The 16,149-nt window shown below is 36.6% G+C and overlaps 1 protein-coding gene and 1 long non-coding RNA gene across 2 annotated transcripts; one reads left to right on the top strand and one right to left on the bottom strand.

Annotated features, from left to right (window-relative positions):
• Nucleotides 1-12,473: 12,473 nt before the first annotated feature.
• On the bottom strand, nucleotides 12,474-13,189 carry LOC143564646 (uncharacterized). The gene is made up of 3 exons (XR_013140910.1): nucleotides 13,061-13,189; nucleotides 12,756-12,865; nucleotides 12,474-12,661 (listed from the first exon to the last, which is right to left on the bottom strand). It is a non-coding gene; the product is annotated as an uncharacterized LOC143564646 (long non-coding RNA).
• Nucleotides 13,190-15,259: 2,070 nt separating this feature from the next.
• LOC143564645 (metallothionein-like protein type 2) lies at nucleotides 15,260-16,149 on the top strand. The gene is made up of 3 exons (XM_077051858.1): nucleotides 15,260-15,568; nucleotides 15,826-15,906; nucleotides 15,990-16,149. The coding sequence occupies exons 1-3, from the start codon at nucleotides 15,501-15,503 to the stop codon at nucleotides 16,087-16,089; spliced, it is 249 nt and encodes an 82-aa protein (XP_076907973.1). The 5' UTR covers nucleotides 15,260-15,500; the 3' UTR covers nucleotides 16,090-16,149.

Genomic DNA, 16,149 nt, shown 5'->3' with positions numbered 1-16,149 from the left:
TCCCTTTTTGGGTAATACTTGAACTGGACTAACCCAAGGTGAATATGAGATTGGTAGATTAATCTGGCATCAAGGAGTTTGGTTACTTCCTTCTTCACCACATCTCGCATGTTTGGATTAAGAAGTCTTTGATGTTGGACCACGGGTTTGTATTCTTCCTCCATGAGGATTATGTGAGTACAAAAAGAAGAACCGATTCCCTTGATATCTATGATCTTCCACGCGATAGACTTCTTATGGTTTCTTAGAACCTTAAGAAGTTTGTGTTTCTCTTCTTTAAAGGTGAGATGAAATAATTACTGGGAGTAGAGAGTCTTTTTCTAGAAAAGCGTATTCGAGATGATTTGGGAGTTCTTTTAATTCTAAGTCGGGTGGTTCTTTGATTAATGGTTTCTGTTTTTCATTATATACGATGATCTCAGATACTACTTCTGATGTTTCCTAATAGTTATTTATAGTATTAAGATTATCGTTTTCTACAATGGGTTTGGTAATAGTGTCAGTTAAGATTTATATATCTAATGGGGTGTTAAGGGAAGATTTCCGCACATAGCAACTCACGATAGAATCGATGATGTCAACACAGTATAATGTGTCATCGTGATGTTGCGGATGTTGCATAGATTTTCCTATGTCAAAAGTGTTTGCCTCGTCATTAACCCTGAGAGTGAGCATGCCGATGCAAACATCAATGATAGCCTTTGCAGTGGCTAAAAAGGATCTTCCTAAAATAAGATGTATACTTTGTCTTCCTCCATGTCTAGAATTACAATATCTACTGGGAAAAAATTGTCAATTTTGACAAGCATGTTTTCAACAATGCCTCGAGGATATTTAATGGATCGGTTAGCTAACTGAATGCTCATGCGGGTGGGCTTTGGTTCTCCTATCCCTAGTTTTGCAAAAACTGCATAAGGCATTAAGTTAATACTAGCTACTAGGTCAGCCTGGACATTGCTAACAGACAAATTTCTTATGAGACAAGGGATAGTAAAGCTCCCTGGATCGGTCATCTTTGGTGGCAGCTTGTTTTGGAGGACAGCCGAGCATTCTTCACTCAGGGTGACATGCGAGAGCTCCTCCAGCTTCCTTTTGTTTGTTAGCACTTCTTTGAGAAACTTTGCGTATTTCGGCGTTTGAGCAATGGCTTCGACGAAAGCGATGTTGATGTGGAGTTGTTTGAAGAGTTTTAAGAACAAACCGTACTGATTTTCCAATCTCTCATGTTTCAGCCATCTAGGGTATGGAAAAGGTGGAACATAAGTCCGGACTGGTTCCTTAGGTTGTATGGTGCCTGTTGGAACTAGTATCTCCTGTGTTTTGTCAGGGGTTTCCTTCTCCATAACGGGTTCTGAAGTTGGTGAGGCAACAGTGGTCGTGCCACTTCTTAATGCGACAGCGTTGGTTGTCGCCTTCGGATTTGTGATCGTGTTTCTTGGAAGAGCGCCAGGTGGTCATTCAGATAATTGTCGGGCAATTTGTCCGATTTTAGTCTTCATATTCTACAATGATGCTTGTTGACTTTTTAGATCAGCTTCATGCTTCCATAATACTCCACTGATATGAACAACTCTATCGGCTTTCTTTTCTACTTCATTTGTTTCTGTCATGATTTGGATCAACATTTCTTCGATTTTTGAGTAGCTCGGATTTTGATGGCTAATAGAACTTTGTTCTTGAAATTGTGGTTTAGGCTAGAAAGATTGATTCATCGGCCTTTTTCGAATCCGGGTAGGGTTTGAGTGTTACCTCCGTCCTTCCAACTGAAATTCGGGTGGTTTCTCCAACCGAGATTGTAGTTGTTGCTGAAAGCATTATTTTGACGGGTGATGAAGTCAACTTCTTCCATAGCCATAACAACTTATTTGCAGTCAATTGTCTTTTGGGTTCCTCCACAGGTGTCACATATGATCTTGGTTTTTGATAGTTCGGCTTGTAGTTGTTCGAATTGTTTAGAAAGGGCTTCAAGCTGTGCAGTGACAAGAGTGTTGGAATCGACGTGGTGCATTCCTTTGTGTGTTTGTGTAGATATTGGTGGGTTATATGTGACATTCGTCAATTTCGGGTCAATCATATATTCGTTTTGTAGTTGTTTATCATGTAAACCGACCCGTTTTGTAAACCGAAACCTTCAATATAATCAAAATGGTGGATTTTATGTTACAATATTGTCTCATACTTGTCAGATTTTGAAAACACCTTTTACGGCTTTTAAAACGCTTCTAAAATGAGTTAAAACGAACTTCGGGGGCCTAAATCGTCTTTTGTTTATGCATTGTTTGGCCATTTAAACATACCCATTTTCATGCAAACCATAAAAGAACCTTTATAACCAACCCTTCACTCTTTCCTTATATAAACAAGCTCATCTCTTTCATTTCCAGCTTGTTCATTTCTCATCTTTTCTCTCCCAAACAAAGAACACAACTTCAACTCTTCAAGGTTTCTTAATAATCAATCAAGAACCATTCTTTAATTTTTGTTTTGTTACTTAACCTTGTGGTACAACATATATATTATATGCATCCCCTTTTTACCTTCGGCTTTCACCTTCTCCGGCCATGGTCAGGTGAGGTGATACGCTACAAGGCAAGGCTTCATGGAGGACTCATTATAGTCCTTGATTATACTATATTTCTTTTAATGCTTACTAGTCTAGCTTAAAGTTTAAGTAGTTTAGTTTGTATTTCATATTTTTTGAGTTCCATGGTTATGGGTTTCTAGAGAATAGCTTCGGTTTAACCGTAAATAGCTCCAAACTGTAAACCGAACTTTGTTTACTTGTTTTGTTAAATAATTGTATAAACATGCTTTATGTTAGATTTAAGTTTCTAAAAATCATTTTTATAAGTTCCATGTTTACGGGTTTGTAGAATCTAACTTCGGTCTTAACCCGAAACAAGATCCGAACCGAAAACTGAACTTTTGTTTAAAGACTTTATTGTTCACTTTTTGGTTGTAAAACTTAAGTATCATCATTTATAAATTATTATACAAGTTCTTTGATGTTTGGGCATGTGGTAACCATTCTTGACCTTATTTCAAGATAAAACCGAACTAAACCGATCTCACTCCCTTAAGACACACAAGTGTGTTTCTAGCTTTCAAGACTTGTATATTTATTTAAAATATTTTATAAACTGATTTTAATTATTTTCTTAAAGTACTCGGAATGTTGAATCCAACTTGATCTTATAACAAAGTTTGGACCGACAAAACCGAGCACCCGCTTAACGGACGTTGTTAGTTCTAAAATAATAGAACTACATACTTGATTAAGTCTTCTTAAATTTTATTGAGTTATCTCATAACATTCGTTATTTTGGAAAGATGACTTTGGGTTTGACCAGTTACCAAGACCCGAACCAACAACCCGAACACTCGTTAAAACCCGTTTTAATATCGATTATCGAGAACTTAACAAACTCACTATTAAAAATCGTTATTCTTTGCCACGAATCGACGATCTCTTCAACCAACTTCAAGGCGCAACTTTTTTCTCAAAAATTGATTTTCGATCCGGTTATCATCAGTTGCGTGTTCGCGAAGAAGACATTCCAAAAACCGCTTTCCGTACTCGATATGCACATTTCGAATTTTTGGTCATGCCCTTCGGGTTAACCAACGCACCCGCGGTGTTTATGGATCTCATTAACCACGTTTGCAAACCATTGCTTGATAAATTTGCCATTGTCTTTATTGATGACATCCTTACCTTTTCCAAAACCAAAGCCGAACATGAGCATCACTTGCGTTCCATTCTCGAGCTCCTTAGAAATGAACGACTTTATGCCAAGTTCTCAAAATGTGAATTTTGGCTAGAGGAAGTTCAATTTTTTGGACATATCTTAAACGACAAAGGTATTCATGTTGATTCCGCTAAAATTGAGGCCGTTAAGGATTGAAAAACTCCAACGAGTCCCACGGAAATTCGATATTTCCTCGGTTTGGCAGGATATTATCGGCGATTCATTCAAAGCTTTTCCAAAATCTCTTTACCCCTCACCTCCCTCACTCATAAACGAAAACCATTCGATTGGGGATCAAAACAAGAAGAAGCCTTTCTTACACTCAAGGACATGCTTTGCAATGCTCCCGTTCTAACCCTTCCCGATGGAAACGATGATTTTGTTGTATTTTGCGATACATCTCATCAAGGTCTTGGTTGTGTTCTCAGGCAACGAGGTCAAGTCATTGCTTACGCATCAACGCAACTTAGGGTCAAAGAGAAGAATTATATGACTCATGATCTCGAATTTGGTGTCGTCGTTTTCGCTCTCAAAATCTGGAGACATTACCTTTACGGTTCAAAATGTGTTGTGTTTACCGATCACAAAAGCCTTCAACATATTTTTGACCAAAAGGATCTCAGCATGAGACAACAACAATGGGCCGAATTACTTAGTGATTATGATTGCGAGATTTTCTACCACCCCGGTAAAGCGAATGTCGTCACCGACGCCCTAAGTCGAAAGATTAATGTTAAATCTGTTATGCTTTCAAGCGTTGTTGTTCAAAACCGATCTTCAAATCCATATCTTTAAAGCTCAACGTACCTCCATTGAAGAAGGTAACATGTATGACGAAGTGTAGCCGAACTTCAACTCGAAACTAAGCCCGGAGGTCTTTTGTATTTTCTCAATCGTTTATGGATTCCCGATCACGATGACCTTCGTTCTTGTATACTCGACGAAGCTCATAAGTCGCGATATTCCGTTCATCGCGGTGCGGATAAGATATATTTCGATCTTCGTGCTACCTTTTGGTGGCCGGGTATGAAAAAGGACGTAACATTGTATGTATCTAAATGTCTTACTTGTTCAAAGTTCAAAGCCGAACATCAAAGACCTTTTGGTCTACTCGAGCAACCACCGATTCCCGTTTGGAAATGGGAAGACATTGCTATGGACTTTATCACTAAATTACCCAACACCCAAAAAGGAAACCATAGTATTTGGGTGATCATCGATCGTTTAACAAATCTGCTCATTTCATTCCAATCCGCGAAAAGTCATTTTTTGAGAAACTTGCTCAAATCTAGGTTCGGGAAATTGTGTGCCGACACGGATTACCATTGACTATCATCTCCGATCGCAATGGTCGTTTTACTTCTCATTTTTGCGATCACTTCAAGAAACCTTGGGAACACGTCTCGAACTTAGCACCGCTTATCATCCTCAAACGGACGGACAATCCGAACGTACAATTCAAACACTCGAGGATATGCTACGAGCGTGTGTTCTTGATTTCGGTGAGAATTGGGATTCTCACATTCCTTTTATTGAGTTTTCTTATTATAACAGTTTCTATTCTAGCATTGGTATGGCTCATTTTCAAGCTCTTTACGGTCGTAAATGTCGTTCTCCGATCAGTTGGAATGAAATAAGTCAATCTCAAATAACAGGACCTGAAATGGTCAAAGAAGCCACCGGCGTTATCGATCAAATCCGTAAGAATCTTCTAGCCGCTAGAATTCGTCAAAAGAGTTACGCCAACAAACAGCGAAAACCGATCGAATTTAATGTTGACGATCTTGTCCTTCTTAAAGTATCTTCTTGGAAGGGGGTAGTCCGTTTTGGAAAGAACGGAAAAATAGCTCCTCGTTTCGTTGGACCTTTCAAGATCCTCGAAAGGGTTGGGAAAGTAGCTTATCGACTCGGACTACCGGCGGATCTTACCGGTGTTCATCCAAATGTTCATGTTTCAAATCTTAAAAAGTGCTTAGCCAAGGGTAATCTCCAAATACCTCTCGACGAAGTGCATGTCGATGAGTCAATGATCATGGTTGAACGACCCGTTGAGATCATGCATCGCAATGAGAAGAAAACCAAGTGTAGTCATACTCGGTTAGTCAAAATTCGATTGGAATCACGGTGCGGCGCAGAGTTCACTTCGGAACGAGAAGACACAATGAAGGACAAGTATCCACACTTGTTTGTATCATCATATTCATCTTAATTCGGGACGAAATTCCCGAAAGTAGGGGATACTGTGACATTCGTCAATTTCGGGTCATGTATATTCGTTTTGTATTTGTTTATCATGTAAACCGACCCGTTTTGTAAACCGAAACCTTCAATATTATCAAAATGATGGATTTTATGATACAATATTTTCTCACACTTGTCGGATTTTGAAAACACCTTTTACGACTTTTAAAACGCTTCTAAATGACTTAAAACGAACTTCGGGGGCCTAAATCGTCTTTTGTTTATGCATTGTTTGGCCATTTAAACCTACCCAATTTCATGCAAACCAGAAAAGACCTTTATAACCAACCCTTCACTCTTTCTTTATAAACAAGCTCATCTCTTTCATTTCCAGCTTGTTCATTTCTCATCTTTTCTCTCCCAAACAAAGAACACAACTTCAACTCTTCAAGGTTTCTTAATAATCAAGCAAGAACCATTCTTTAAATTTTGTTTTGATACTTAACCTTGTGGTACAACATATATATTATATGCATCCCCTTTTTACCTTCGGCTTTCACCTTCTCCGGCCATGGTCAGGTGAGGTGATACGCTACAAGGCAAGGCTTCATGGAGGACTCATTATAGTCCTTGATTATACCATATTTCTTTTAATGCTTACTAGTCTTGCTTAAAGTTTAAGTATTTTAGTTTGTATTTAATATTTTTTGAGTTCCATGGTTATGGGTTTCAAGAGACTAGCCTCAGTTTAACCGTAAATAGCTCTAAACCGTAAACCAAACTTTATTTACTAGTTTTGTTAAATAATTGTATAAACATGCTTTATGTTAGATTTAAGTTTCTAAAAACCATTTTTATGAGTTCCATGGTTATGGGTTTGTAGAATCTAACCTCGGTCTTAACTCGAAACAAGATCTGAACCGAAAACCTAAGTATCATCATGTTTAAAGACTTTATTGTTGACTTTTTGGTTGTAAAACTTAAGTATCATCATTTATAAATTATTATACAAGTACTTTGATGATTGGGCATGTGGTAACCATTCTTGACCTTATTTCAAGATAAAAACCAAACTAAACTGATCTCACTCGCTTAAGACACACAAGTGTGTTTCTAGCTATCAAGACTTGTATATTTATTTAAAAATATTTTACAAACTGATTTTAATTATTTTCTTAAAGTACTCGGAATGTTGAATCAAACTTGATCTTATAACAAAGTTTGGACCGACAAAACCGAGCACCCGCTTAACGGAAGTTGTTAGTTCTAAAATAATAGAACTCCATACTTGGTTAAGTCTTCTTAAGTTTTATTGAGTTATCTCATAACATTCGTTATTTTGGAAAGCTGACTTTGGGTTTAACCAATTACCAAGACCAGAACCAACAACCCGAACACTCGTTAAAACCCGTTTTAATATCTACATTATAAAGGGACTTGCATTCTTGAATTTTTACTCACCTTATTACTTAACATAGGTTGAGTAAAATTAAGGGGTAGATACTTTAACCCGGTTTCGAGCAAACTTATATTTTTAAAGGACTATTGTTATGACTTCTTAAATATTTAAATTTTAAACCTTAAACTTTAATTGTTTACATTTCTTATTATTTATTTATATTTAAAGACTTCCAAGACAACTTTTCTAATACAAGACTTCTTTTCTTTTAGGCTTTGTTCGTTAAACTCGTCGTTCCGGTTAATCTCCAAATCACCAATCTTTCAAGTTTATTACTTGATTGTGAGTACTTTCATCCCCTGTTTTCCATCTTTCGTTTTGGGGGTGATATTTCATACTTATTCAAACTAAATGTTTTATACTTGAGTCTTAAACCACAAACTATGTTGTATAATTTACTTAAATAAATGTTCGACTTGGAGTTATATGCTTACATGCTTTAATGCTAATGTGTTTACCGTTTTTGGTTGGTTGATTCATAAATCCGATTATATTTGGCATCCCCTTATAGAAAGGTGTCGATAATGTATTCTTATTAACGATTTCATATAAATCCTAGAATATTTGGCATCCCCTTATAGCAAGGTGTCGTTAATGTATTCTTATTAACGATTTTATTATCTAAATTGTTGCTATTATTTATTGTTTTGTATACAAGTTGTGGAATTTCCTATTATATACATATTGTTTCAAAACTATGAAATTGCTCACCAACCTTTGTGTTGATAAATTCTATTTTATGCAATGTTACAGGTTTGACTTTGGGTTGACTCGATGACTTGAAGAAAAATGTTATCAAGACTATTAGGTTATTAGAAAAATGAAAAATATATTATTTTCTATATTTGAATGCGGTTATTGTATGAACATGTTATGTGACTCGTTATGATTTTGTGAATTTAAATGAGTTGATTAAATATTGACACTTTAAATAGTGTAATGTGTTTTTGGGCAATCCGTTGCACCCCGGCATGTTCCGCCGCCTTTGGTCGGGGTGTGAAGTTATAAGTGAAACTCTTCTTTGCGGCCTTCTCCATGATTTCAAATGCTTCGTTAGGTGATTTGGATCCCAGGTCTCCACCGGCGACCTAGTCGGTGACCTGTTTGTTTTGACTGGATTGTGCGTCAAAGAAAGTTTGTACTTGTAACCATATGCTCAGTCCATGGTGTGGGCATCTTCTCATAAGACTTTTGTATCTCTCCCATGCTGCGTGTAACGACTCATCATCATCGGTCCGGAATCCGGTAATGCCGGCTCGGTATTTGGCAGTTTTATCAGGCGAAAAGTATTTCAGGTGAAACTGTTCAACCATCTGGTCCCAATTGGTGATGGAACCAGAAGGAAGAGATTCTATCCATTTTAAGGCTTGACCCCTTAGAGAGAAAGGAAAGAGTTTAAGTTTGATATGATCTTCTAATCAGTTTTGAATTTTAAAGGTTCCGCAGATTCGTAGGAATCGAGATATATGAGAAAGAGGGTCTTCGTCGAGGAGACCATGAAATCGAACTGAATTTTCTACCATATGAATGGTGCTTGATTTGATTTCGAAATGTTCGGTGATATCGGTTGGAGCCACTTCATTGTCGTAGCCTTCGAGAGTTGGCTTAGCATACTGGCTCATGTTTGGTTCATTGTTTTGTGCTTCCATCATTTCTTCAGTTTCATTTTCTCCGGATGTCGTGGCATCTACTGACTCGTCTTTGATTGTTTCGGCGGTTTCTGCAGTCCGTTTACGTGCTCGTCGACGAAAGGGTCTTTCCAGTTCAGAAATTGGAGAAACAAGCTTAGGTTTGAATGTAGAGGACATACATGGGGTGAAATCAAATTTAAACTAATTAAATTAAACTAAAGGTTAGTTGAAGTTAAACTAAAAGTTAGGATAAGCTATTTTAAAATTAAACTAAGGTATAAGCTAGTTAAAGTAAAGGTTAGGCTAGCTTTAAAAAAAACAAAAAACAAAATTCTAATATAATAGTTAGTAAAAATAAAATGAAATAAAAGTTAAAAATTTGTACAATTATAAACAACTATTAAATTAAAACTTAGATCGTTCTTAAAAACGTACCGTGTCCCCGGCAACAGCGCCAAAAACTTGATGTGTGCTGCGTGTAGTTGTTAAAATGGTTAGAATCGAATAATTTAGCTTTCGCACAAGATAGTGTTTTAAATTTATAAAAGTGATTTCTACTAAGACTAAACACACACAAAAGAGGCTAGTGTACCTATCGTATATGTAGAATAGTATTGGTAAGAACCAAGTATCGATCCGTGGACACAAATGCTTCTAATAATGAATCTTCGTCATACTTTAATCAGAGGGTTTAATCATTTTGAGGTTGATTTTCAAACTTTTTGTAAAATAGAAATACTTATATATATAATATATAGGTGACAAGAAGAGAAATTCTAAGTGAGTAATTCAATTATATGAAGGTTACCATCTAAGAACAAGAATCCACTCCATTTTTCCTTGATTATTAAATAAACATGTGATAAACTTGTCCTAATAATATGATAGAATAGTCTCTCATTTCTAAGTGAACATATTATATGACATAGAAGAAAGTAGCATGCGTATTTTCAAGTCCATCCTATGCTTAATATCATGCTACCACGAGAATGTCAATTTTAGTAGACAAGCAGTTTGGTATAGTAGAACAATTAGGATTGAGTTCGATTTCTCATATACCAATCCTAACAACTTCGAGTGGTTGTAGTTAACTCAGACAACCTCCCCTTGGTTAATTTAATTAGATTATAATTACACATTTCATTAACATATGATTTCCTTAACTTGCATGATAACCTAAGCAATCGTGTTAACAATGTTATTTTAGAGTTATCAAAACTAGAGAAATAGATCATAACTTATATATCATCATTTCTAAGTACAGCATAAGGATCCATGTTTTTATCTTGAATAAGTTATCAAAGTATTCTTTTTACCATTTCTAGTTTCCAAGAACATGAGTGAACATGAATGATTGTTAATCATCAACCTTGATGTATTGAGTTAAAGTGATAAAACATTTCTTCATCAAAGGATAATTGCAAAATAACCATGTATTATACCAAACTAAACCACATGTTTCACATAATCATCAAGTAAAACAAAGCTTCTTCATAGATTTTAGATTGTAAATGGAGTTTAGCTCATAACAAGCATTGTTATGAACATTAAAAGAGATGATGATAACAAACACATGATTAAACTAGAACAATCTAACCAAATATGGATGAATCTTCCTTCTTAATGATGATGATGATGGATGATGATGATGATGGATAACAATGGTTATCTCCAAGCCATCAAACTCTCCACAAGATCTTCAATATGGGTATTTTTATAAGATAACCCCGTTTAGAGATTTTCTTCAATCACCCTTGATCAATGCAACATGCTCCAGTATTTATAGGCATTCTGGAGAGGCGAGCATGGCCCCGTGCTTCTGGAGGCACGCCCCCCGTGTTCTGGTTTCTAGATGCATTAAATTCTATGTCAAATCATACATAATTACTCACTACGGGGGCGTGCTCTCTGAGGCACGGCCCCGTGCTTTTTTATGACATGTGATATTTCTTTTCTCTTTATCTAAAAGATGACGACGGCCCCATGGTTGCTAAGGCTCGTCCCTGTGCTTCTTTGTCTAGTATTTGTCTTTTCTTGCATATTTTTGTCTTTTCTTATGTTCAGAAGCATGGGGGCACGGTTAGGGAGGCACGGGGGCGTGGTTGGGGGTTTTCTTGGGTTTTCTTTCGTTTTTCTTCATATTTTCGCTTGTTTCTTCGTTTAAGGCTTGGGTTTACCTGAAATTTCATTTTAATGTGATAAGTAGCTTTCTGAGCTATGTTATTTGATAGAAGTTGCAGTTTTTACAGATTACTTGATGATAAAAAGATGTATAATTTTATGTACATCACTCACTACCAAGAAGTCAAACACATCCTTCGTTACCTTTTTTTGGGGGGAGGGGGAATCTTATCTTGTGGAGTGAAAAAAAGCAACCTATTGTTTCTCGTTCTAGTTGTGAATCTGAATATCGAGCTATGGCAAATACAGCTGCATAAATCATTTGGATAACTCATTTATTACGTGAACTACATGCGTTACCACCAGATCGTCAAACCATTCTTTGTGACAATCGCAGTGCTCTGTTCCTTTCACAAAATCCCGTTTCCCACAAATGAGCAAAACATATTGATCTTGACTACCATTTTATACGAGAACTTTTATCTTCTGGAAAGTTATATACCAAGTTTGTTCCAACCAAGCTTCAGGTGGCAGATATATTCACCAAGCATCTTCCCAACAACCAGTTTCAATACTTTCGTCGATTACTTAGCATTGGACCGCCACCGTCCAGGTTGAAGGGGGATATTAGATGAATTAATTGTAATTTATGTTTTCATTTATTCTTTTGACATTTGGTTGTACCTTGTTGTTTTATATATAACTAGTAGTTTGACACCCCCCCCCCCCCGCGTTGCCAGGGGCAGTGGCGATCAATTTCAACGGTAGGGTTCATGACAAAGCAAACCAAGCCCCAAAATAAACCCGTAAACTTACTAAAATGCTAATGCGAGCAACATAAAGCACCAGCTAGTCCAAACAAAGCAAAAAACAATGGCTATATATTGTGAACCTAAAAGGTTCAAAACAATACACACACCTAAAATTAGATACTTAAAATGATCCATTATAACCTGAACAACCTGTTTTATTGACTCCTTCCAGCCTTCCAACATTAAATAACTTCTGCCTCATATTAAAACAAAACAATTCCCTAATACATGCTAACCATGAGTCAAATCAACCAATTAATCTTGTGAATATTAAACAATAAAATTATCAGTCAACTACTAATTACGTTAGGCTAAACGTAATCAAATAGTCATTGTGAATACAATAACATTGTCAAATGCGAAGTCATCAGAGGTGAAACACAACAGATGTAAAACACAACCCAAAACAGATTGAATTCATTTGAATTCCTTCAAATGATGGAAAGGGAGACCTCTATTAAAAATATGGATTGTATTACTGTTGCCACTCTAAGCCCAAAATTGACAAATTCAATTGTATGCCTACAAACAGAACCTAAGCTAGAAAATTACCCATCACAACAAACATTAAATAGAGCCCTAAAACAGGCATACATTTCTGGATAATATTTCTTCGATTTGACTTGATGCACACGAAATTTGGTGAAACGTAGCCAAAGGTCGATATCCATGTAGCAGAGGCACACGGAAGATTGGATTCAAAGAAAGCTGCAAAAATGAAAAGGTAAATAAATAAAAGTTAGTTGTCAATTAAATAAGCCAAACGCAAATCGAATAACAAGTAAAAAGCAGAACAAATTACCAAGGAGTTGTCGAGTAAAGCTTCAGTAAAATCAAGATCCACAATCAATTCCAAAATCCGAATAAACAAACAGACCCACTCATTGGCATTGCTATGTGCAAAAAATAGGCCTGAGTAAAAAATGTTTTTCAAGTTAAAAGTTGCAAAGACATAACCAATACTCCACGGGTCTATCAAAACATAAAATATATTTCAGTTTCAATCAGAAAGATATTAGAAAGTATAAACCATATTTGATCCTCATAATTGTAATATATTTAAAAGGGCTCTTTCTTAATTAGGATTTAAATGTAATGATTCTTCACCTGTAGAATCAGGTCTTCCTTCCTTGTATGCATCTCCACTCATGTAGTATGTGTGCCTGCATGTTTAAAATAATTAGGAATATTAAATTCTTTAAATTACAAAGATTTAAAGGCATCATATCTAAAGAAAAGAAAAGCTGCACTTATTTGGGAACAATAAAAACCGAAGGAAACCAACCGTTTTATTTAGTCATTCATAAATATATGTCTTCATTCTTGTTTTGGCCAGAGCATGATCTTATCTAATTTGGCATATAGTTTGAATACTTTGATAATGTTCATGTGTTAGAATATATGTAGATATGTGTGCGCCCATCATGACTTTAATAATTTTTAGAGCTTATTGATAATAAATTTCTTATAAAATCTTACCAGCCGGAACTTGAGTGGTTAGTCCATCACAAAATCCGAAGCATCTATTTCGCTTGCTATGTAATCGATTACTTCAACGGTTCAACTTCGTTATTTGGAGCCGACGCACATGGCCAGGGGTTCGCTACAACCACCACCGCCTAGGGTTCGGAAATCGAACCCGGAAACAGTAAGTGATGAACAATCGTAACACCAAGTCACCAACAATAACATCATAAGCAACCACTGTCACCGTCGCGGTAAACACTGACCATCAACCACCGTCCGCCAACACCACACCACTGCTAGCAAAAGGCCAGAAATCGAACCCGGCAACAGTGCTGACGGCAAGAAGACGGAGGGTGGTGTGAAAAGTGAAAACAGTGGAATGGAAACAAAGAGTTGGTTGCAAGAGGCGGTGGTAGAAAATATTAATATATAATTCAAATTAATATGATTGATTGATTCTACCGGTTCTTAAGGAAGGAAATTGAATAAGGACGTTGCCAAGTGGTTAAGAAAGTCCGAGTCTTGTGCCTGCTTTTCTAGTTTACGTTATTTTGTTTTGTGTATTTAAGTTCTTCAATGCTTTCAGTTTATGCATTCACTGATCAATTAATTCCAATCAAGTGTTTGAGTTATCTCTTCTTTAATTGATTATTCATTCTGTATTGATTTGAGAGGTTATGCTCATACCAATAGAAAATAAAAAAAAAATAAAATGCTATTAAAGTGGGGAATAGCAGTGAGTCGGTGGGCTGAGAGTAGGGCTGTTCAAAACCGGATATCCGAACCTTTCGGGTAGTGAAAATCACTATCCGAATCCGAATCCGAAATTTCGGATATCCGAACCTCGGATATCCGAATATCCGAAAAAGAAATAAAAAAAACCTTTTTAATTACCAAAACTATACATATCTCGAAATCCAACACTTCAAACATAAAATATCAAGAATGAATATGCCATTTCTAACTTTCAATAATCTTTTCAAAACTAAATCACTTGAACAGCTGGTGTCCATCGTCAGCATCCACCGTCATCCACCAACTACTGCCACTGCTCGTCCCTCTCATTCTCCATTACATATGAAGGACAAACCTTGTTTATTCGTAGATCTTCGTTCTATCTCCATGTCCATTCCAGATATGATCTGTTGCGGCCATGGCAAATCAGATCCGTTGTCTGAATTACTCGTTTATAGCGGCTAGTTCATCCAGGTGACACCGACTTGAAGTATGGGGCTTGTGAATTGAGACGGTGCGGTGGACTGATGGGGAAGACACGAGGCCAGCATTTGGATTTTAGATCTAGGGTTAATTAGAACATGTAGAAAGAGAATGAAGTCATGGGATTTGGGAAGGTACCTTTGTTTGAAAAGTCAAGATATCATAAATTATCCACATACATTCAAATATAATATATAAACAAAAAATATTAAATTTAATATTTCGGATATTTCGGATATCCGAACTATCCGAAAAATCTTAAAATTGATATCCGAATCCGAAATTTCGGATATCCGGAATTCGGATATCCGAATTTTCGGATATCCGAAATTTCGGATAGTTCGAATACGGATTATCGGATGATTCGGATACGGATTCAGATTCGGATACTTTTGAACACCCCTAGCTGAGAGCAAAGACACGTAGCAATTCTCTGTGACACCTGAAAACAAAAAATGAAGAAAAGACAATTACAAACAGCACAACATAGTACACACAAACTCACACATAAATGTATATTTATAAATTATCCTCTCGTTGAGGAAGAGGTAAACTCAATAATACACGGTAACTAAGTTATTTCAGTTTATTCCATTATTCATTTTCTTTTGCTCATATTACGTAACGGTGAGTAAATAAATCAAGTACAAATAAGATCCGGACAACATAGGACTTATGAATCAGCCTCGTATTAATTACACCTGGACGATAGACCCCGATACGTGGACGGTAGAGATTAATAATCACTACAGTCTGCTTATAAATAGCATCGCCATGAGGTTTAACGCCATATTATCCGAACTACTTTGATACTTTCCAAACTAAATCTCACACCTCTCGCTCGATCTTGCAATCAACATTAATGTCTTCTTGCTGCGGTGGAAAGTGCGGCTGCGGGGCCGACTGCAAGTGCGGTAGCAGCTGTGGCGGGTAAGTTCTACACCATCCCATCTAATTTCACATCATCAAATGACCAAAAACACTTGAACCGTGTTTTTTTTAATCAAGAAAGTCACTTTTTAAAGTCAAAACTTTGAAAATATTGGTTAAACGGAATCTAGACGACAGTTTTAACCATAGACGGTCGGTATTTGAAATGTTGTTTTATTTAAAACGTACACACACCGTTTAAAACAGTGTGAGATTAGATGTGAAGTATTTAATTTATTTTCGTTGGTTGCATGCAGGTGCAAGATGTACCCGGAAACGGTCCCTGATGAGATGACTACCACCAAGACTGTTATTCTTGGTGTTGCAGATAGTAAGACGTACGTTATATATTCATCTTTTTTTTTTATTCTGTAATTTTGTAAAATTTATGATGAAATTATTGATGTGTGTGGTGGTGCAGTGGAGTGGAGACCAGTACCGGAGGAGTGGCGGCAGCGGGTAACGAATCAGACTGCAAATGCAATCCATGCACGTGTTTTGCATGCACCTGCGGCATGTAATAGCTGATTGTACGTGGACTTTTGATGGTGTCTTAGAACGTTAAGAGAAGCTAAGTTACT

The sequence above is a fragment of the Bidens hawaiensis genome, unplaced genomic scaffold (genome assembly GCF_021521415.1).
Source record: "Bidens hawaiensis isolate Kalapana, Puna unplaced genomic scaffold, B.hawaiensis_p1.1 tig00022140_1, whole genome shotgun sequence".
Lineage (NCBI taxonomy): Eukaryota > Viridiplantae > Streptophyta > Magnoliopsida > Asterales > Asteraceae > Bidens > Bidens hawaiensis.
This window is presented reverse-complemented; position numbering and strand designations above follow the sequence as displayed.